Genomic DNA, 22,544 nt, shown 5'->3' on the forward strand with positions numbered 1-22,544 from the left:
AAGCTATGAGATTGAAATTCCAGTACTTGTTCATGATGTAGACTGGTATCCAATCAAAGAAATCAGACACCGTGAAGATATTCCCAATCTATGGACAGAAACAATGCAAGATGAAATGAATCAAGAGTCAGTTGAAGCTTTAGAATACTTGGAACACATTGGCAGCATAATTTATACTCTTGAAAGAGATGATGACAGAATGACAAGCTGCCACATCACACTCCGGAGGTTTGATAACCATCTTCATAGAGAAGATTATAACCCTGACAGACAAAAAGAATCCTTCTTTATGGCTATGAACCTTCAAAACTGTTCAGCCAACCTATTCTACTCAATACAATCCTCATTTATATTTGAAGGAATGATAGCAAAAGCCTTAGAAAGAGAAGACCCCACACCAGACTGGTTCATTGAATGGTGGCAAATATATGGACTCTCAGCTTTGGTCATCAAGCCGTATACTCTGCATATGCTAAAAATTCCCGGTTTCAGCGAACCAAGAGCCCATATGAATGGTATAGTGTATAAGACTGTTGAAGATATTGCTGACATAGATGGTTTTTCTTTCTTGCAAGGAATCTGACGCTGTGGTCACGTCAGATGGTTTGTCACAAACCACTATAAGGCAAGGACAATATCTTCCAGTACTAATTATGAAGATTTCCACCACCAAGTTGACATCTCATCGAATCCTTTCCAGCCCATCAACTTTTTGGAACCTCCTGACAGAAACAGTTCGCAAATGTGGGAATCAAAAAAGGAAATAAGAGTGCAGTACTTTAACAATTACCTGGTTGAACAGTTCAGGTATCAGCATTACACACATCCACAGATAGAATATTATACAATGGATTAAGTGTTGTCTTTCCAACCAACGATGGTGTTGGACAAGCTTTCGTGGATTCCCTTGATCTGGTAATATCCACCTTGTAATTTGAACAATAAAGGAGATTTGCATATCTCCCTCATGAAGCTTTTGTGGGTTCCTTCACTTGGAATCTCCACTTTGTAGTACCAATTAGTAAGTTAGTACTCTATGATTCGGTCCCCACATGCCTCTGGCTATCCGTAAAAGGAGAAGGGACGAGATAAATTGGGACAGTCCTCCCATGCCCGAATCTAGCTCTCGGTGATCTGATCAGATTTGATCAGAATCCTTCTTTTGAGTCATCAGTCTGTACAAAGACCATTCACGGATGTTTGTTCCCTTCGAACCCTATAAATTTTGGGGGTTGCGAAGGAAGGCCCATTCGTGTTTTGGGAAAGGTTAGAGAGTCTAGAGCTCTGGTTCGAGTTTTTCTCCTGCTCTGCATCTGCGGACTTTTAGTCTAAACTGCTTGCACCACGGGAAGAGCTAAAGTCTTTGGGAGAATTGAGAAGCCTGTGCATTGGTGCTTGACGCCAGTGTGAACCTAAAGTGGTCGTTTCTTAGTTTGTCTTGTGATTCTGTAAGTCTGTTTTAATCTTGAGACTCAGTCTGCTTGCATGCCAGGTAGCCTGTAGATCTGTTATGCTTCAGCTAACTCATATCTACTAAACGCTGCAGCAGTCCATCTGAGGAAGAGATTTTCCCTCTGTAATATCCGCATCCATAATAATAAAGAAAAAATCTTGTTCGAATTTCCACAACCTTTTATCATATCTGTGTTAAAGGTCCTATAAAAATTCAACCACAGGGGATAATTCAGAGTTTTTGGAGTAAAATGGTAAAATCATAAAAAAAAAAAAAAAAATTAAAAAACTACTTTTTCAACTAGTACTTTCAACTTATCTCTCTATGTTTTTTCTCAAATTTCAAGAAAGAGTACTCATTCGATGTAGAATTTGATTTTTCATCCAAGGAGTACCCATGTTGAATACTTTCAATGGAGCTCACTACATGAAAAATGAGAAATACATGAAAAATGTGATTGCAATATTGATTACACCTCTACAACCATGTCACTGATCAAACCAATATACCGATGCAAACCCTTTCAATAACATTGTTAATGCCAAGCCAAATTAAATCAATCCTATCAAAAATCAAGTTAGCTAAGCCATAACATTGTCAAGCACCATGTCAAACCCTAACTGACCAACACTGTCAAATGCAAGGTTTCAATAACATATCCCAAGTGATTATCTTTCATCAGACCATAAAAATCCTTTGTTCATCATCATTGTCAATACTGAACCAAATACCAAGTAGAACACTCTTGATCACTAAGACAAATCCTTCTCTCAAAATTACCAAGCCAATATGATGCTTATCAAACCAAATCTACTTGTTTTCTCATCAATCGTTAGCATACTCATCAAGCAACAAAACATCTCAAATCTGTAGGTTTTAACCTCGTACAAAAATCACTTGCATATGAATTCTAAAAACATAAAATAAATAATAGCGAGATCATAGAACATAAAATAGATATACACATAGATTTTCCCCCGGATCCCAAAGCCAGTACTACCAAATTGATTTTTCATTATATTCCTTTCAATGTTACAATACATATATATACATGACAAGGCATCCATAAACCCCAATCCATTAACCCTGGATTAGAACATAATCGTAGTTCTCTTGACCAGATCTACAGAATACCATGGACAGAAAACCATCATGTCTAATACCATGTGTGAAATCCATGCACAAAACCATAAGTAGGTCCTCCCACCTAACGAGGGGGCAGCTGCCATAATGTACAAGGGGGCTACCACCCCCCCCGGCGCATGGGGTAGTCGTGGAAAGAATATAACAGCAACATTCTCCCACTTGTTGTTTTCTTTCCAAATGGGGCCAAAGGAGAGCTTAGTCATTGATCCACCCCTACAATGCCCATTATTTCTCTACACCAAGAGAAGTTCTTAGTGCTCACAGACTTTGTCAATGCATCTGCAGTATTCTTCAAAGTGTCCACCTTTACCAGCAACACCTTTTTGTCCTCAACCATATCTCTCACAAAGTGATACTAAACATTAATGTGATTTGTCTTTGAATGATAAGCAGGGTTCTTTGCCAAGAAAATTTCACTTTGGCTGTCACAGTATATCCTTATATCTTGTTGTACTAACCCCATACTTGAAAAAAATCTCTGCAACTAAACTTCTTCCTTGCTTGCATGAGTGGCTTCCATGTATTCTGCCTCTATAGTTAAAAGGGCCACTACAAACTGTCTCTTACTCATCCAACTAACTGCACCTCCAAATAGGTTAAGCACATACCCACTTGTAGATCTTCTCCGATCCATATCTCCAGTCCAATTTGCATCAACAAAGCCACAAATGTTCAAAAATATGTCCAATTCTGATCTTCCTTGGTAGCACAAACCGTAATCACTAATGCCATGCAAATACTTGAAAACCCACTTCAATGTTGTCCAATGCTCCTTCCTTGGTTTTGACATAAACCTTCTCAATACTCTCACTGCATGTGCAATGTTTGGTCTAGTACAGACCATTTCATACATCAAGCTACTGACTTCACTTGCATATGGAACACGAGACATGTCCTATTCCTCTTCTTGTGTCTTGGGACACTATTCAACAGATAACTTTACACCTACAGGAATAGGAACCTTCACCGTTTACTATCCTGCATGTTAAATCTCTACAGTATTGTCTCGACATACTTCCTTTGGTTTAACTAGAGCTTCCTCTTTTCCTAATCTCATTTAATTTCCATGCCCAAAATATAGTTTGCAGCACCAATATCTTTCATGTCGAATTTGGAGGACAATTGGGTCCTCAAATCTTGGATAATTTCTTTTTCATTTCCAACCAGTAGCATATCATCCACATACATGACCAAATAAATAACATGGTCACCAATTAATTTAAAATACACACAATGATCTTCTTTTCTTTTGGTGAAGCCAAGTCCCTGTATAAATGTATCAAATTTCTGATACCAAGTCCTTGGTCACCGTTTTAACCCATACAGAGTCTTCTTTAAATTTCATACCAGTTATTTCTTACCCTCCATGTAGATCTCTTATTCCAGATCCTCGTGAAGAAATGTTATCTTCACATCCATCTGTTCTACCTCTAAATCAAAAGCAGTAGCAATAAATAAAAGTAATCTAATAGAAGCTACCTTGCCAACAGGAGAAAAAATATCACCAGAATCAATTCCTAACACCTGGGAATAACCTTTTTCTACCAACTGAGCTTTGTATTTGTCCACCTTGCCTTCTGCATTATTCTTCTTCTTAAACACTCATTGTATTCCAATGGGTTTCCTTCCATCTGACAACTCCACCAAATCCCAAGCCTCATTTTCGTGAAAAGATGTCATTTCATCAACCATGGCCTCTTTCCATAGTTTTCCATCCTTTGAATCTACTACCTCCTTGACATTTTTGGGATTATGATGAGTAATAGATAAAGAAAAATTTGAACAGAAAGCAGATGGACTATACCTTTTTGGTTGCCTTCTTTCTCGAACTGATCTTCTCACAGCTGGAGTTTGTGGCTCCTCATCTTCTGATTCCTCTTCTGCTGTAGAGTTTCGTTCTTCCTCCTTTAGCTCAAACTCTGTCTTCTCGGGTTCCTTTGGTAGGAGTTCATGTTTAATAACATATTTCACCTCTCTAAACACCACATCTCGATTATACACAACCTTCCTTGTTTTTGGGTTCCAAAGCTTATAACCTTTTAAACCATCCTTATACCCAATTAAGATGCACCTTTCATATTTACTATCCAACTTTTTTCTTTTCTCCTTTGGAACATGTACATATGCATCACATCCAAATGCCTTTAGATGTGAAAGAGAAGGCTTCTTACCAGTCCAAATACCCCTGCATACCCCATGACAGGGGGAAACCACCCCCTCTGTGACCCCCCTGCTGCGCCCGATGTAACGTACAGGGGGGGCTACCGCCCCTATATGATACCCCCGTGCATGGGGTAGTTGTGGAAAGAATATAACACACACCCAACAATTGTTTCAAAATAAACAACTCAAATATGAGAAAAGAAGAAACAATTAAGTTCATAAATGATCCTTGTCCCAACCTATGTCACTATAGCATAAAAAATTTATGAATGCAAGTTGTTAGTCAAAACTCTATCTCTTATATCTTGGCCAACAACATTAACAACATGTGAAAAAAACCAAGCCATACAAAAATATAAAGTCTCTACAAAATCAAGTTCATAGAAAAACTCTATCACTTATCTAAGGTGAAGATCGTGATAAGAGGTCACTATTAACATACTCAATGTAATGAAAAACTTCCAGCCTCCTTTAACTGTGAGATCTAAGTGTAGTCCCGCAACAAACTCAATCTTGGAGGACAAGCAACAATTTCAACAAGAGACAAGCAACATCACTTATTAACATACACAACCTCTACAAATTTAGACCTTTACATACAACCTATGGAACTGTGCGTTGAACACAATATTTACGCACTAAATACCACCTTTGAAGGCACAATATAAACTCAATTCACCATAGATATTCAACCAAGACAATAAGATATTTTTCACCCTCAAATTGACCATGACCTCTTCATAAAAAAAAAAAAAAAAAAAAAATTCATTCTTTGCATACATTTATTCTGCAAACCAATTTTTGCAACATTAGTCAACATAAGCATAGAACTTCTACATTTGAGCAATCAAAGGAAAATCCAAATGGTAATTTATTGCTATTCCAATGAAACTATTCATGCTATTCTCTGCATACTACAAACCAATGATATATTACAACCTTTGATAAAATATAAACAAATCAATCAAAATAGATCCATTGTTCCAAATAGACCTCTTTGTCTCTACAAAACTATTTCAAATGTCACATTACGCAATTCATCAAGCTACATCAAAAAAATTATTACTTTGGAGCATCAATTAGTGAACAAAAACACTACCATTTCTAAAGAAAATAGGAAACTATATTGATATTTGAATGTGAGTGAAACAAGGTTCTTCAAGCAGACTAGTCATAAATAGAATGAAAATCTTATTTTTGGAAGAGTCACAATCTTAAGAATGAATCACAATAACCCACGTAGCTTGGCTATGCAATAACCATTTCATATCTATTCATATACATAATATTTACCAATCGTTTTGTCTATGGATTCACCATTCAAGAGATACTTTGATCAAAAGGAAAATAACTCATTACCCTGACCCATGTAACTTATGACCAGAGAAAATAATGCTTACCATTACCAAGTCCATTGGCCTCACTTGACCCTTCATTCACTAATGCAAGTAATTATTCATAGGAGATACAACATATCCAAATCACATACGAAACTGACTAACTTCAATTTATTTTTATAGCCCCTGCATCCGTCAATATCATAGACAAAAACAATGGTTTTAATTTACTATACGATTGACCGTATCAATCCCATCCGTGTGCACAAATTCCATGGGTGAAACCTTGTTTTCTTTTGTGGTTTTTATTTTTTACCACGTACAAGCATGGCCACAAGAACAGTGAATATACTTCTCGGTTGCATCTTCTATGTTAATATAGGCTTCCCTTCCGTTGAAGGCTAAAACCGCACTATTGAGGTATTCCTCCCAACAATTGTGGCTTGATGTAAGGAAAGCATTGCTCCCATCAATCCAACACTTCACATACTTCATATTCATGGTTTTCAACACCTGTATGGTTGATTGTAGCCTCTACAATCAATCATAAAACCTCTTCCTACACTACAATTGATGGCCAACAATCAATTCAAGTAGTCATACTGAGATCAAGTCATACAAACAATTCATGTAGACAGTAGGCATACTGAGATGGAATCCATGTATACAAACAAATAACCTTCCATGTAGACATACTAAGACATCAACATCCAAATCCAACATCCAAGTCAAACATCCAAGTTGAAATCAAGGCCAACACATTAGCCATAATTACAACAAAAAAATCCCATACCTATCACATTTACAATCCCATAGGTTGAAAACTAAATGCTAAGAAGAAAATATCAACATTTTAGATTAGTGTATGGTGTTCATATGCAAGTGTTCAAATTCATTTTCACACTAACATGGCCAAGGTTCATGGATATTTGGTATAAAAATTGTATTTCCATTTGATATTTTTTTGAAGTAAGTATTCTCATGCTTTTGTTATTTGAACACAAGTTTTGACTATATGGATTTCTTGGAAACTGTGAACATATAAGGGGCATAGTATATCAATCAACTTAATTTGTGGCCTTTTTAAACAAAAAAAGCTCATATCATTTAACATTTTTTGTTTTGTGCAAAAGGAAGCCTTTTTTCCGTTATTAATTCTTTTGAAGTTAATTGATGGCTTTTCCACATTCAATTAAAATTCTTCATTCCTTAGAAAAATTGTTTAACTGTTTGTTATGATGGTGTGCATCTTAATAAATTTTAGCACTACTAGTTTTGTATTAATTTCCAACCTAATTATCCATGCTATAAAATGGTCATGTGATGGTTTTTGGAATAAAACCTATTATGTAATTACTTGAGGGGGGCATGCTATTATTTTCTACATTTTTGCAGTTGCTACAACACCCCCCCCCCCCCCCCCCCAAAAGTTTCATTATGTACATCTAAAATTTTGGGTCCCCCCTTTCTTCTTCAAGTTTGCATGAATGTTCCATTGCATTTCTTAGGCATACTCTTCACAATGTCCATTGAATGCTTCTCACAAAATCAATCATGGTCACAATGATTTCCTCTGTCTATCTAGATTTTGTACACTATATTTCAATGCAAGTTCTTTAAGTCAACAAAACATGTGAACCTAATACTTATTCATATCTTTATATGCCTAGGGTTTGGTTGGACGAGAAGACTTACCACCATTAGAACATTTCGTAAAATAAAGTTGATACTATCAATGGGATCTTAATGGAAGAATACTATGGTGGAGAACAACCTTCAAGATTGGAAGATATATCATGGTTCATTGGTGATTCAAAGACAACATATTGGTATTCCAAGTGTCCCTGACAAGATAAGTCTTTGCACTGGCCTCACCATTGTTCTTAGTGTTACATATCAAAGGCTTTATATTCTCCATATCAGAAGTAGGGATCTACTTGGATTCATCCATATTTGGTTTTATCTTAACAATTATGCTGACAAATAAATTCTACATCAATATTTATTTGATGTCCCTTGGTGGTTGAGAGGATTGTGTTTCATTCTCTACAGGATGTGGGTGTTGTTATTTTGGTGGTATGGCAATTTTGTTGTAGGAATTATGGGAGCTCAAAACTTCTAAGTACCAAAATAAAGGTGATGATAGATACAAATCGAAACAACTTGTGCTATTGGGATGCCTACAACTTAGAAAAGGGGGCAACCCTCAAGCATACAATGATGAAAAAATTGCTAGACCCCTACAAACAAGCTTGGACATTGGCCCCCCTCCACGTTCAAATTAGATTCATATTTATCCTTCAATATATGTTTATTATATATGACACAATAAATGATCCATACCATAAATCGTGTTGCAAATAACTAGACTACCATTAGAGAAGTGATGTATGTAACCATCTTATACCAACAAAATGAGATGGCCTAATTGAGTAGAGTCTATTCATTTTGGGGACAAAGGCCCTTGTTCTTCACATAAACATGAAAGGACTCCTTGATGTTATAGTTGTGAATGTATGGAATCATGGAGAATGAGACAACAAAGACAACCATATATTTTTGTAGTAAGGCTCACTCATACTCAAAATGAGGGTTCTCTCACAATCGACAGGAAATCCTGAGTTTGAGGTAGAAACGTTGCATGATTTCTATAAACTATAAAGAATGGGGAGTCCTTTGTATCTGATGGGAACCATGTTGGATATACTAACTAGGGAATGGATTGAACATTCATCTGGAATTGGCGCTGGTGTTGATTTGTTTTATGAATACCTCCTAAATGCATACATATTTTTTTAAAGGAACGAGTATTGGGATATGTTCCACTCAGCATATGTTGTTGCATAGAATAATTTTTGACATGGTCCATGGTATCATGAAGTAGATATGAGGATAGGGAAAGAAACTTAGTGGCGGCTCACAAGTCTCCAGTTGATCTGGCTTGGTCTACAAATTTTAGTTGGTGATATTTTAGTAGCAAATTCATCACATCGTGATTTTTTAATGTTTGGAAGAAATATGGAGTGATACCAAAAAGATACTCATTGGATATGAACATATTTCAACCCACAAAGAAATAATACCCATTGTGTCTTGAACTAGTAGAGTCTACTTTATCTCTATGTCAGGAAACCAAATATATATGATACCTTGAGGCTGGTTAGATAAATGTTAACTCATTGAATATTTACGTCCATGTAAATGATGGTTTTTCTAGTGTGATAGATGTGACTATAACATAATTGGAAGATCATCAACATAGATTCTTTCTTTTTGAAACATGAAAATATCTCTATATACTTGTGGATAATACATTTCTATTAGAAAAAAAACTATATTTTCACAACTGAGGGTCATCCTTTTCAAGTACAAAATTATTGGCATGAGTGGGTTCCATCAATCTATACGGGAGGTGATGCATTTTCATACAATAAATGAAATAAATGCTTAGATCAAAGTGCATTATCATCAATGTTGTTCCATGGTGTAATCATCTCAATAATTAAAGGCAAACTCTTGGTTGAGAGTATGCTTGGTGGAAAAAAATCAAACCAAAAATGCCAATCAAATAATGAATGTGGAGTGGATGCAAAAACATGCATGTGGAGAAATTGTAGCATTGTTGGATGAGGTTGTAGATGAACACATCGTTGATGTTCATGCCATTATAATCACATGAGCTAAGAAGAGTCATTTCCACAAAATTAATAAGTGCCATGATAAAAACATAATATCTAACAGAGAGATTTGGAGTTCTATTTTTCCCAAAATATTGGTTATCTAAAGGATAAAGAACACGCAACAATGAAGGGAAAATGTGAACTATGAGATCAAGATGCACTACAACACAAACATAAAAGTAAAGACGTGCAGTTGCGACGCAATTCATGGTAACAATGCACATGAAAGTGTTGTAAATCCCTCCTCCACTCTAGTCATTTACTCCTCATCCATCATCGATCCCATCATTAGCTCATAGAACTTGTCTTTACTTTCATAGTACCTCTCTGACAAATATTTCTTCCTAAAAAGTCTCTTGAATTCATGCCAACTCAACTCTTTTGTCATGATATCTCTAACCCGCTTCAAATATTCCCACTAGATGTTTACTTTCCTTTTGAGGCTAAATATAGCTATTTTGGCCTTCATGTTCTCTATGTAATCATGCATCTCAAAGAACTTCTTCATCCCAAGTAACCATGCCTCTACATCTTTTATTTTCTTCAAATATCCATCAAAGGTAGGTGGCTTTGATTTCATGAACTCATCTAGAAAATATGCCATGTCATTCCTCCTGTAAGGATGGTAACGATGATGACCATGATACCTGTCAGAACCAGAACTAGAATAGAACTTGTGTCCATCACCTCTCCTATCTGGTGTGTCCAAGAACCTGCCATCTCTGATCGTGTCATCTATATCTGACATGTGCCCACCATGATACCTACTGCCATATGCCCCATTAGTCCTATCCTCCTTTCCATGACTAATCCTAAGCAGTCCCTTTCTCTACATATATGACAAATTTCGAAGGATAACCGCATTAACCGCTACTTGTTTCTCTTGTGCCTGAATGATTCTGTCATTATATGCTTTGCAACTTCTTATTGATTCCTTCAAAATTCTCAATGTTTATGCTATGTCAAGAGAGTACCTATCAACATGCTTCTCATCAGATTTATAGGGAGAATCTCATAAACTGTATTTTACCATCTTGCTAGTCATCTTTGATCTTCTTCCTACAAGTATAGTATGTCAGCTAAACCAAAATATAAACATAATCAACTTACCTCAGTATAGTTCAGGGGAGGATATGTTGTCTACAAGATCAATTAGATTAACAAAATACATGTATAAACATAATCATATTAGTATATAGACATATTTTAAACCATTATCCAATTATCATACATGACTATACCATAACCATTACAATGCATGCATACTGACATATAGACACTGACATGCATAACATATGCATAACTGACATGCACTCATGATGATCTCATCCAAAAACAATCACCATCATCTTCCACATGGCAACACAATTACAATAATGACCACCACCATGCATACACAATAATCACATAGACCACAAGCATAAAGAACACATGTACAACTGACATGTATTCATGATAAACACATTCTGCCCATCCAGTCCAAGGGGTGAACCATGCTCTGATACCACTCTATAACACCCTCCTCCCACATTTATCCAAGCTAACTGGTCCATTGAGGTAAACATGTGATGAAGAGTTACTATGATATGATCAACTCACCAAGTATAGTTGAGGAAGTGGAATTGACAAACCAAAACCAAACTGACCTTCCTCAAGAGCTTCAGAACCTCTAGGAACCAACCAACCCCTCTAGGTGTCCAACCCCTAAGAGAACTTGCATCTTGATAGAACTAGACCCCTAGACACTCCCATGAAAATCCCTCCATGTGACTGAGACCCTCCAGTTGTTTCCATGGCAAGGCCTCCATGCGACTGTGGCCTTTTTCAGTCAGTTTTGTGCCAGTGACACCGTATTCTGAGCCACTTTTTCAAGGCCAGGACTCAGGCCTCTACCCAAAACTTCATGAAACTTACAAAAATAATAAATAATAAGATGACAATGCCTCTAATGCAAAACTAACAAGGACCTGAACTGTCAAGTCCTAGCCATGACATACATTTCGTCAAACACAACATGAACATGTAATCTATAGGTCATATAAACACATATGAGCATAGGGACTTCATTCTTATCTAATATTTTTCAAGAAGGTCTTATGCCCTCTCATAATAGTTGCATTATCATCTGTTAGGTCATACATTTATCATTCATTCATTTACTAATCAAAACATGATGAGAGGCATGACTAAGATTTGTCATAAAACCAAGCCTATAACCAGCATATATCCAATAGAACAACAATGATATAACAACCATTATCATCACATAATAACAAACATATTCACACATAATACACAAGAGGAATTGACAAACCAAAACCAAACTGACCTTCCTCAAGAGCTTCAGAACCTCTAGGAACCAACCAACCCCTCTAGGTGTCCAACCCCTAAGAGAACTTGCGTCTTGACAGAACTAGACCCCTAGACACTCCCATGAAAATCCCTCCATGTGATTGAGACCCTCCAGTTGTTGCCATGGCAAGGCCTCCATGCGACTGTGGCCTTTTTCAGTCAGTTTTGTGCCAGTGAAACCGTATTCTGAGCCACTTTTTCAAGGCCAGGACTCAGGCCTCTACCCAAAACTTCATGAAACCTACAAAAATAATAAATAATAAGATGACAATGCCTCTAATGCAAAACTTGAACAAGGACCTGAACTGTCAAGTCCTAGCCATGACATACATTTCGTCAAACACAACATGAACATGTAATCTATAGGTCATATAAACACATCTAAGCATAGGGACTTCATATTTATCTAATATTTTTCAAGAAGGTCTTATGCCCTCTCATAATAGTTGCATTATCATCTGTTAGGTCATACATTTATCATTCATTCATTTACTAATCAAAACATGATGAGAGGCATGACTAAGATTTGTCATAAAACCAAGCCTATAACCAGCATATATCCAATAGAACAACAATGATATAACAACCATTATCATCACATAATAACAAACATATTCACACATAATACACAAGAGGAATTGACAAACCAAAACCAAACTGACCTTCCTCAAGAGCTTCAGAACCTCTAGGAACCAACCAACCCCTCTAGGTGTCCAACCCCTAAGAGAACTTGCGTCTTGACAGAACTAGACCCCTAGACACTCCCATGAAAATCCCTCCATGTGACTGAGACCCTCCAGTTGTTGCCATGGCAAGGCCTCCATGCGACTGTGGCCTTTTGCAGTCAGTTTTGTGCCAGTGACACCGTATTCTGAGCCACTTTTTCAAGGCCAGGACTCAAGCCTCTACCCAAAACTTCATGAAACTTACAAAAATAATAAATAATAAGATGACAATGCCTCTAATGCAAAACTTGAACAAGGACCTGAACTGTCAAGTCCTAGCCATGACATACATTTCGTCAAACACAATATGAACATGTAATCTATAGGTCATATAAACACATCTGAGCATAGGGACTTCATACTTATCTAATATTTTTCAAGAAGGTCTTATGCCCTCTCATAATAGTTGCATTATCATCTGTTAGGTCATACATTTATCATTCATTCATTTACTAATCAAAACATTATGAGAGGCATGACTAAGATTTGTCATAAAACCAAGCCTATAACCAGCATATATCCAATAGAACAACAATGATATAACAACCATTATCATCACATAATAACAAACATATTCACACATAATACACAAGAGGAATAGAGCTCTTATTAACATATGCAAAATCCAACCAAGCCAGGGACTTCCACATACCACCCGACCATAAATTGGGTTGAACCAAATCTTTCTTTCATGCGATCACTCCTGTGCCATATTCCAAGCATGAATGTGGGACTCATAATAGAACCAATTATGACTTCCTTAGGCTTTACTGTGTATCCCACCAAGGTATTCCTAGGCCTAAACAATAAACATACAATATAGGCTTTACCGCAATCCTGCCATGCACCAATCAAGGGATCGCCAGGCCCTAAATAAGCATGGATGCCTTGGAATTTCTCCACCTAAACCATGAGGAATTTTTCTATCTCCACCCTCTAGGATTTACTATGTATCCTGCCATTACCGGTCAAGGGATTCCTAAGCCCAACGAGGGTATACACTTCTATGATTTACCATGTATCTCGCCATTATCGGTCAAGGGATTCCTAGGACTAATGAGGGTATTCATAACCAATATTTATCGTGTATCCCTCCATTACCAATCAAGGGATTCCTAGTCCTTGTGATTTTTTCTGAGATCACCCCACTCAGTTTCGAAACCATCTGACAATCCAACTCAACCAAGTAAAAGAACCCCATCACACCATGGCTATTTGGATATGGCAAGGCAAGGCTGAAATCCATTGTCACACCTAGAAAGGCCCATGCCAATGACAGAAAGAGAACCAAGTACACACGCATGTACCATGCATGCCAAAACTAGTAAGGAAATTATACATCCAACTTGATACCTGCAGGTAATCTCGTTGTAGTTGCTTGACCCTACTCTTCCTTGCTTGATCTTTGCTTCCCTTTTTCTTTCTTGTCTTTCATTTGCCTTCCTTCTTCCAATGCTAGAGTGCTCCAAGAATACTAGTGTGCAAAAGTATGAGCGAGAGAGAAGAGAGAGAGAGCTCCAATATTGAACCGACAAAAGGTTGTGAATTGATCCTCATAAGCCTTTTTATTAATGAGGCCTCTATTTTCTTCATTTTCCATTATTTTCCTTCATTTTCATCCTCAAATGCAACCTGTGACCTTTCACCTTCCTTTTCTCCTATTTTCCTTTATTTTCATAAATAGAATGCTAATTAATGTCACTTTGCCTTTTCAATGCTTTTGTCATTGCCTTTGCCAATTTTCTTAGCCATAATAAACCAAATGAACACCCACACTAGGATGTTTTTCCTTACATTCAGCTTGTAATAAGTGTCCCATGACCTTGGCCTTATTTTGCCTTTATTAACTTTATTACATTGATTTTTAACCCGAGCTTGTTACATGAGTGAGCGACCATTGTAGATTATAATTCTCGTCCATGATGAAAAGGTGATACAGGGCATACATCCAGTTGCAGGAAGAGAAATCTCATTTCACTTGAACCTTAATTGCCATGTCCTGTCGAAATGAAGAAGGTAATTGGCGAGCCAGATGCTGATCCCTCCACCTTTCTGCCATCATTATTATGAGTCATAGAGAATAATCATCTGTCAGGTGGAATTTCATGCTCTTTAATTTACTTTACCTAATTTAATAGTTTTTTGATTTTAAATTTACAAAAAAAATTATAATAATATATTATAAATATTTTTAAATTAAAAATACAAAATTATTAAAAAACAAAAAAAAATTATAAATAAAAATGAAAATAAAATAAGGTATACTATAAAAATAAACTGAGTAATAAAAATTTAATATATAATTTATATAATATAAAAAAAAACAACTTTATATATATTTAAAAATTACAATCTTAGAAATTTTAAGTTATACAAATTTTTATTTTTATTTTTATGTTTTTGACTAAAGGAATGGGATACTCGGTCGGTCTCATACTCATGTGACATAGGATCTATTCCAATCGTTATTTCTTATACTCATGTGAGATGGAGTCAATTCTGTTTGTTATGGGCTCGTACTCATGTGACATGTGGTCGATTAAGTATGCTACCACTATAACCCCTACGTAAACCATGTGGCCCCATGCACGTGGCCATGGGTAAGCTCGAAAGATTTGAACCTAAAATCTCACGTTACATACACTTTATTATCATGATGACCATCAACTAAACTACCTTGAGAAATTGTACAAATTTTTAATATTATCTTAATTAATACATTTAATTCGCTAATAAAATTCAGATTTACCGTTATTTAAAAATTATTTTTCTTATATTTATAATTTTAAAAATATCTAAAAATATATTAAAAACTTATGATTTTTTTTAAATCAACTAAATTACTTACATTATTATATATATTTAAAAATACATATTTTATATATATCTTAAAATTTTAAAAATTAAAAAAAAATGATATTATTTTAGTTAATAAATTTAATTTATTAATCAATTTCGAATTTAACATTATTTAAAATTTATTTATTTCATATTTATAATTTTAAAATTATTTAAAATATATTAAAACTTAAATCCCTAAAACCATTCAAATTATAAATTAATTATAAAGGAATTTTCTTTTTTAATCACTATATACGATTTTTTTGGGAAACAGCTTCTTACATACACATTAAACATACTTCTCACTTTAGCTTTATATATAATATAGTAGAAGAGATTAGTTGGTTTATAGCATATATTAAACATATCTATATAATAATTGGTTTGCAATATGTACTAAGAAGATTTTGCTCCGTATAGTTTTACATAGGGTATTTTTATGAAGCATTTAATATATATATATATAATTTTAAGGTTATTGTTAAGCTAAATACTATATTAGTAGATGAGATCTTTTTATTTGTTATATATTAAATAAATTATTAGTATTATAAATATTGAATATTGAAGTGATTGTTATTTTTAGTAAACAAAAGATTGCATAATTATATAGGAAAACATTATATTAGTGTATGAAACCTCTTTGTTTATTATAAACTAAATATTTATATTAAAGTGATTGTTAAATCAACTACCATTATAAATATTAAATATTAAAGTGATTGCTATTTTTAGTAAACAATAAATTGCACAATTATACAGTGACTTTTTCTCTCTTTTTTTTTTGGATATCATCACCAGCCCTATAAAGAAAGATCATTGATATGAGCGAGGGGAGCAATGGGTAGTTATGCGTTAGTTGTTTTGGATATTGAAGTTGTTTGGGTAGTTGGTGTCTCCCTGGTGTGTCAAGGATATGTTAGATTGTTTCATACAAAATCCTTTACATGCATTAGAATAATAGAAATAATGATAATCTAATGTCCAACATGGAATATTTTTGGGGCCTTGTGATCTTCTATATCTATACATATAAAGGGTACAAGTGGATAGATTTTTTGGGGCCTTGTGATCCTCTATAAATAATAAAGGGTTCAAATGGATAAATGTGATTTGTTTAAAGTAAGATCTAAAGAATCTATGCAAATTGTGCAACTTTTATCCAGGGAATTTGAGCTGGCCCTCTAAGGGGATTAATTATAAAGTGTATTAGTTATACTTCCAGCCTAATTATAAAGTGTATTAGTTTTACTTACCTTAATTAAGTGAAGCATATTATTACTTGATAAAAAGAAATTAGCAAATAGTTGATGCGAAATAAATAATAAATAAACATTGTAAAGCATTGGGTGTAGTTCACTGAAAAGAGTGAACTACAAATAATGACATTATAATACATATTTAATGAGAGATAAAAATTGCAAATTCAACGAAAAAGATAACAAAGTCATACATCTCTTGGAAATTAGTGTTTTTTAAATTAGCATTTTATTTTATTAAAGTTGGCATGGACTTGGTTAACTTCTATCATTGGAAATGGTGGGTATGTTAGAGTATGAGAACAGTTTTGTTAGAAGAAATTATGAAAATGGGATTTACTTAACTAAATAATTTGTTCCGATATAAAAATGAGATTTATTTAATTAAATAATTTGTTATGATTATTTTAATAAGGTTGGTTTTCAAAACTAAATAATAGCTGTTTTTCTGTTTTGTTTTGTTTTTTAAGTACGAAAAAAACATGATTTATATTAATATGAAAGATAATTACATATGAGAGGTACTATAAAGAGCAATAACATATTTCTGTAGTTGGAATATTTTGCTGAGAGATAAAAACCAATCAAGGCCATATAAGCATAGGAAACAAAATTCTCTGGATCAAGATTTGGATCAAAAAAATAGACAGATAGCGAGGAACCAAAAAACACATATATATACTGGACCCATCACTCATAAGGGTCAGGGGATAAACAACATACCTATATGTGAAAGCAGAAGGCGATGATTCAAAAGAAAGCAGAAACCAGTAGAAAACTAGGTACCTGGAAGGGTGAAATCTTCTATCAGATATATTGAGTCTTGTATTTGTACCTCCATTTTCCATATACCAAGATATATTGCAAGGCCCTTCTTTGACAAGATGTCCGCCTGAGAATTCAAAGACCTGTCCACATGGCTGATTGTGAAAGACAGATTACTGTTCCATAGCATTTTTATCCTATTAATCCATCCAGTAAGTATGGGATTCTTGTTTATTAGCTTCCCTGAAGCCAATCCTATTATGTTTTTGGAATCCCCATATATCTGCAGCAATTGAATATTCAGGAAAGAGCTGAGCTGAAGAAGGCCCACTAAAGCCATTGCCTTGGCCTTATTGTTTGTACCACGACCACCATGCCAATATATGGAGTAATGTAGATCTTCGGACATCGATATAAAAACACCACATGCACACATGCCTCTTTGTGCAGCTCCATCAAAAAATGCCCTTGGATAACCCATCAACCGCATTGTATGGTTCCCTGGAATGTTAGATTTGCCTGAAGACAACTTTTTAGGAATGGAATAATACATCGAAGTGATTTGTACTAACAAAGGCAAATTTGTATCTTTCCCATCTCGGAATATGGCATTGTTCCTTTTCTTCCAAACTGTCCAGAAGAGCAAAAGGGGAATTGATCTATGAGAGACTTTCTGCGAGCTCCACCAGCTTATAGCCACTTGGACATCTGAGTGATCCACCAGATGAAAACCAAAGAAAACTGCAAGTTCCTTCCACAACTGATAAGTATATCTGCAAGTGAGAAAAATATGATTGCTGCTATCTTCCCCATTTTTACAAAGTAGGCATATACTAGGACTTGACCAATTCCTTTTTTGGAGATTCTCCCAGGTTAGGATTTTGTTATGAAATACGAGCCAGGAAAAATGGATGATTTTGTTAGGCACCCCAATATTCCACAATGTTGTGGGAAAGATGTGTTGAAATGGGAGCGGAATAGACCTTGTCAGAACTAGATAGATATCTTTGACTTTTAATTCGTCCCATCTCTTTACACCTCTCCATGTAAGATGATCCTTTCCTTCAGAATTGCATATTCCAGAGCCCCTGATTGTTATCATAATACTGGCCCACTACTGTGCATAAACTTCACTAAGGCCCAAAGAATGAAAATTCTTCCATATAGGAATGCCCCCCTGCCAGTCTTCAATTAGTTGATTCCAGGAAAAGATCCCAGATCTATGCAGAGCCAAAATGATAGATTGTGGAATGTTAAAATCCTCCCCCAGGCCAGTAATATGATCATAACCTATAAACACATCTTTCCCATTTTGGACATTCCAGAATAAATTCTTAAGGAAGAAGGATTCAATTTTGCGAAAACTTTTCCAGATAGCGATCCCTGTAATTTTCCAATTGTGCCTTCTCTATACCAGAATGTAAGGTCTTTATTCTTCATGTACTTCTTTCTGATAGTGGCACTCCAAAAACTGTCCCCATTAATGCTCCTCCAAATAGATTTACATAAGAGGGCCTTACCAAAGTTCCTAATATTCATGATGCCCCATCCTCCCAGGATCTTTGGAAGGGAGATTTTCGAAAGACTGGTCAGATGATATTTGCTTTTATGTTTTCCTCCTCCCCATATAAAATTTTCCATGAGCCTATTCAGATTAGCAATGATACTAGAGGGAAAATAGAATAAGTGGGCCCAATAAACAGTAATCTGGGCCAGAACCGCTCTGCCTACTATGGAAAGGCATTTAAACTCCCAACCTTCAATTCTTTTATAAAACCTATCTGACAACCACATCCAATCAGCCTTATTGTAACCTGTAGGTCTGAGATGGTATTTAAAGCCCTCCTTTAAAGACTTAGTTCCAATATTAAACAGAGCCGACAGAAAGTCCAATGATTCCCTATCTTCAACATAAAAAAAAGGAAGATTTTCCTTCATTAATAAAGATTCCTGAAGCTTTTTGAAAATTTCTAAGAATGTCATGAATGCATTGCCAAGATAGTCTACATATCATACCAAAAATCATGATATCATCAACAAATAGGCTATGGGAGATATAGGAACCACGACATATCCTGATTGGTCTGTATTTATTTTCTTTGACCGCCCCATTGATATGTAGACTAAGTGAATCCATTGCAAGGATGAACAAAAGTGGAGACAAAGAACAGCCCTGTCGAAGACCCCTGGCAGCTGCAAAAAAATTTGTGGGGAGGCCATTTATGAGGACAACAAAATTAACATTCTCCACACAGGCCATGATCCATTCAATGCATTCATATTTTAGGCCAATCTTACAAAGAATGCATCTTAGAAATCCCCAATCTAGGCTATCATATGCTTTCTTCAAATCCAATTGCAGAATGGCCGCATCGAGCTTTTTGTGATGAAGGGAATGTAAACACTCTTGAGTATTGGCCACAGCCTCTATGATATTCCTATTCTTGAGAAAACCATGTTGTTCTAAAGAAATATGATTTGACAGGATGCCTCGGATTCTATTAGCGATTATTTTAGAGGAAATTTTATAGATAGCATTACAAAGGGAAATCGGTCTAAAGTCTGAAAATGTAATTGCTTTCTTCTTTTTGGGAATAAGGGAAATATAGGTAGACGTGAAATGGGGATGGAAAGACCCCCTCATCCATGATTCTTCCACCATTGCCAGGATGTCTTTCTTAAGAAGATCAAAGAAATGGATATAAAATTCAATAGTCCAGCCGTTAGGGCCAGGACTTTTATCTCTTTTGAAAGATTTCATTACTTCAAAAAGTTAATTTCCAGATACAGGTTGGAAAAAGATATTTTTTTGATCATCATAAAACATAGAAAGGAGAAATTCCCCATAAGATGTCCTCATTGTTAATATTATCATTCCTTTTATAGAAATTTCCAAAGTATGACACTGCTTCCTTTGAAATTTCCTCTTGAGAGAAAAGCTTGTTTCCACTATCAGCCTGTATTTCCCAAATAGAGTTGATATCTCTCCTATTATTCGCGAATCTATGGAAAAACTTTGTGTTCCTGTCACCCTCTTTCAGCCACAATGCCCTACTCTTCAACCTCCAAGTGGCTTCCTCAATTGCAAGTAATTTGTGCCTTTTCTTTTCCAGATCATGTATCTTATTACGGACCAAAAAAGAGATATTACCTCCTTTTAGATTTCCAGCTAATACATCCAAACTAGCTTGAAGCTCTTTCAAAGCAGCTCTATTTTCTTTTAGCTTTTTTCTCTGCCATGCCTTGACCTTCACCTTTAATTCACGCAGATTATCCAAGAGGTGTTGTGAAGGAGAAATAATCTCTTTGGAACAACTAGCAGACCAGAATTTTTTTACAAGGTCATTAAATTCCTCGTCCTCCAGCCAAACTCTATTAAATTTATATGGAAGACCTTTCTTATATCCTCTTTTACCCCATTGTAAAGTTATTGGTCTATGATCAGATATGAAACTGTTAATAATATGGGATATAGGCCTACCCATATGAACCAACAGATTATCAGAGATCAGTAACCTGTCCAATCTTTTAGCCAGATAGGATGGACCAATTCTTCCATTATCCCATGTGGGACCCATGGATTGGGGAGATATGTCTATCATATTGTGATGTAAAATGGCCTCTTTAATATGATCAGCTAATGGATCCACCTTCCTACCCCCTCCCCATACTTCGTCACTGCATAAGGTACAGTTTAAGTCTCCGCCAATAAGTAGGTATTCTAGTTCCAAACACTCCGAGGACAAAAACCTATTCCAAAGCTATATCCTATGTACCATTTGTGAAGATTTAGAAAGCTCTTCTCATGTACCCATGGGATAGAGAGAATTTTCTTCAGATCTTTCTCATCTAGGAAATGAAAACTGTACTAGTATTTCATTAATCTCACAATTGTTGGAATATATCCTTGCAAATGGTTCCACCGTTTCCCAATCCACAATCGCATCTGTGACTCCCCCATGTTCGGGAAATGCCACTGTCCTACCAAGGCTCTCTTTTGTAAGCTTGTAATTCTATCGGCAAGGAAGGCGTTGTCGAGATTACATGCAGAGGGTAGCATAATGGTCTTCATAGGCTGTTGTTTCTTTCTACATTGCGGGAAATCCTCCCCGCCACCTTCTTCATCATGTGCCAACATGGAAAAAGGAGGAATAATTGTATTTGCCACCTCGGATTACCAATCCTTTTGGAATGATCCACCACCGAAAGTCTTTTCACCCTCAATAGTGGCCTGCACTAAGGCTGACGAAGCAGACACATCAGAGAGGATCTCCATGTGTACCACGAGGAAAAAGGCTATAGTGTCAACATAGTACAATAGGACATAATTTCAAATAGGCAAGACACATTTGGGTGCAGAAAGTTAGGAAGAATTTAGATCTTGTACAGGTAAGATAAAGTATAAATGAGGTGAAATACAGAAAGGTTGGATGATAGGAGAAGCGTGGATATGGATCAGATTCACCTAAAGGGAAATACTTATAAAAATTAAAAAATCTTCGAAAAAGTACATATGGGCTGACTATATGTCATGTGAAATATTAATATGAGGATAATGTAGATAATGTGATGGGAAGAAATTCAAATCATATAGAAAATCGACGGCTTAATGAGTTATCCTATGCGTGCCAGCCGTACCAAACAACAGACTTCTAGCACGTTCCTCTCCATAGATAATTAGAGCAAAGAATCGGAAAACAGAAAACGACATCGGAAAAACCAGACAATCCAACCGACCTATGGAGCTGAGACAGAAAACTAGAAACTTAAGGACTATCCATGATACCATGTACAGTCAATGGCTTAAGAATTCCAGGAAACCA

The 22,544-nt window shown here is 35.7% G+C and overlaps 2 protein-coding genes and 1 pseudogene across 2 annotated transcripts; 1 reads left to right on the forward strand and 2 right to left on the reverse strand.

The window, feature by feature from the left end:
* The first annotated feature begins 8,611 nt into the window (after positions 1-8,611).
* Positions 8,612-9,537, forward strand: LOC149254222 (alpha-mannosidase I MNS5 pseudogene; annotated as a pseudogene).
* An 8,197-nt stretch (positions 9,538-17,734) lies between these two features.
* Positions 17,735-18,211, reverse strand: LOC149254223 (uncharacterized). Its single transcript, XM_089454725.1, has one exon. It carries the CDS (start codon positions 18,209-18,211, stop codon positions 17,735-17,737), a length of 477 nt encoding a protein of 158 aa, XP_089310851.1.
* A 2,326-nt stretch (positions 18,212-20,537) lies between these two features.
* LOC149254224 (uncharacterized) lies at positions 20,538-21,299 on the reverse strand. Its single transcript, XM_089454726.1, has one exon. It carries the CDS (start codon positions 21,297-21,299, stop codon positions 20,538-20,540), a length of 762 nt encoding a protein of 253 aa, XP_089310852.1.
* Positions 21,300-22,544: the final 1,245 nt, after the last annotated feature.

Source organism: Pinus tabuliformis, chromosome 7 (assembly GCF_031772625.1).
Source record: "Pinus tabuliformis cultivar Carrire ecotype Pingquan chromosome 7, CPIR1, whole genome shotgun sequence".
Classification (NCBI taxonomy): Eukaryota; Viridiplantae; Streptophyta; class Pinopsida; order Pinales; family Pinaceae; genus Pinus; species Pinus tabuliformis.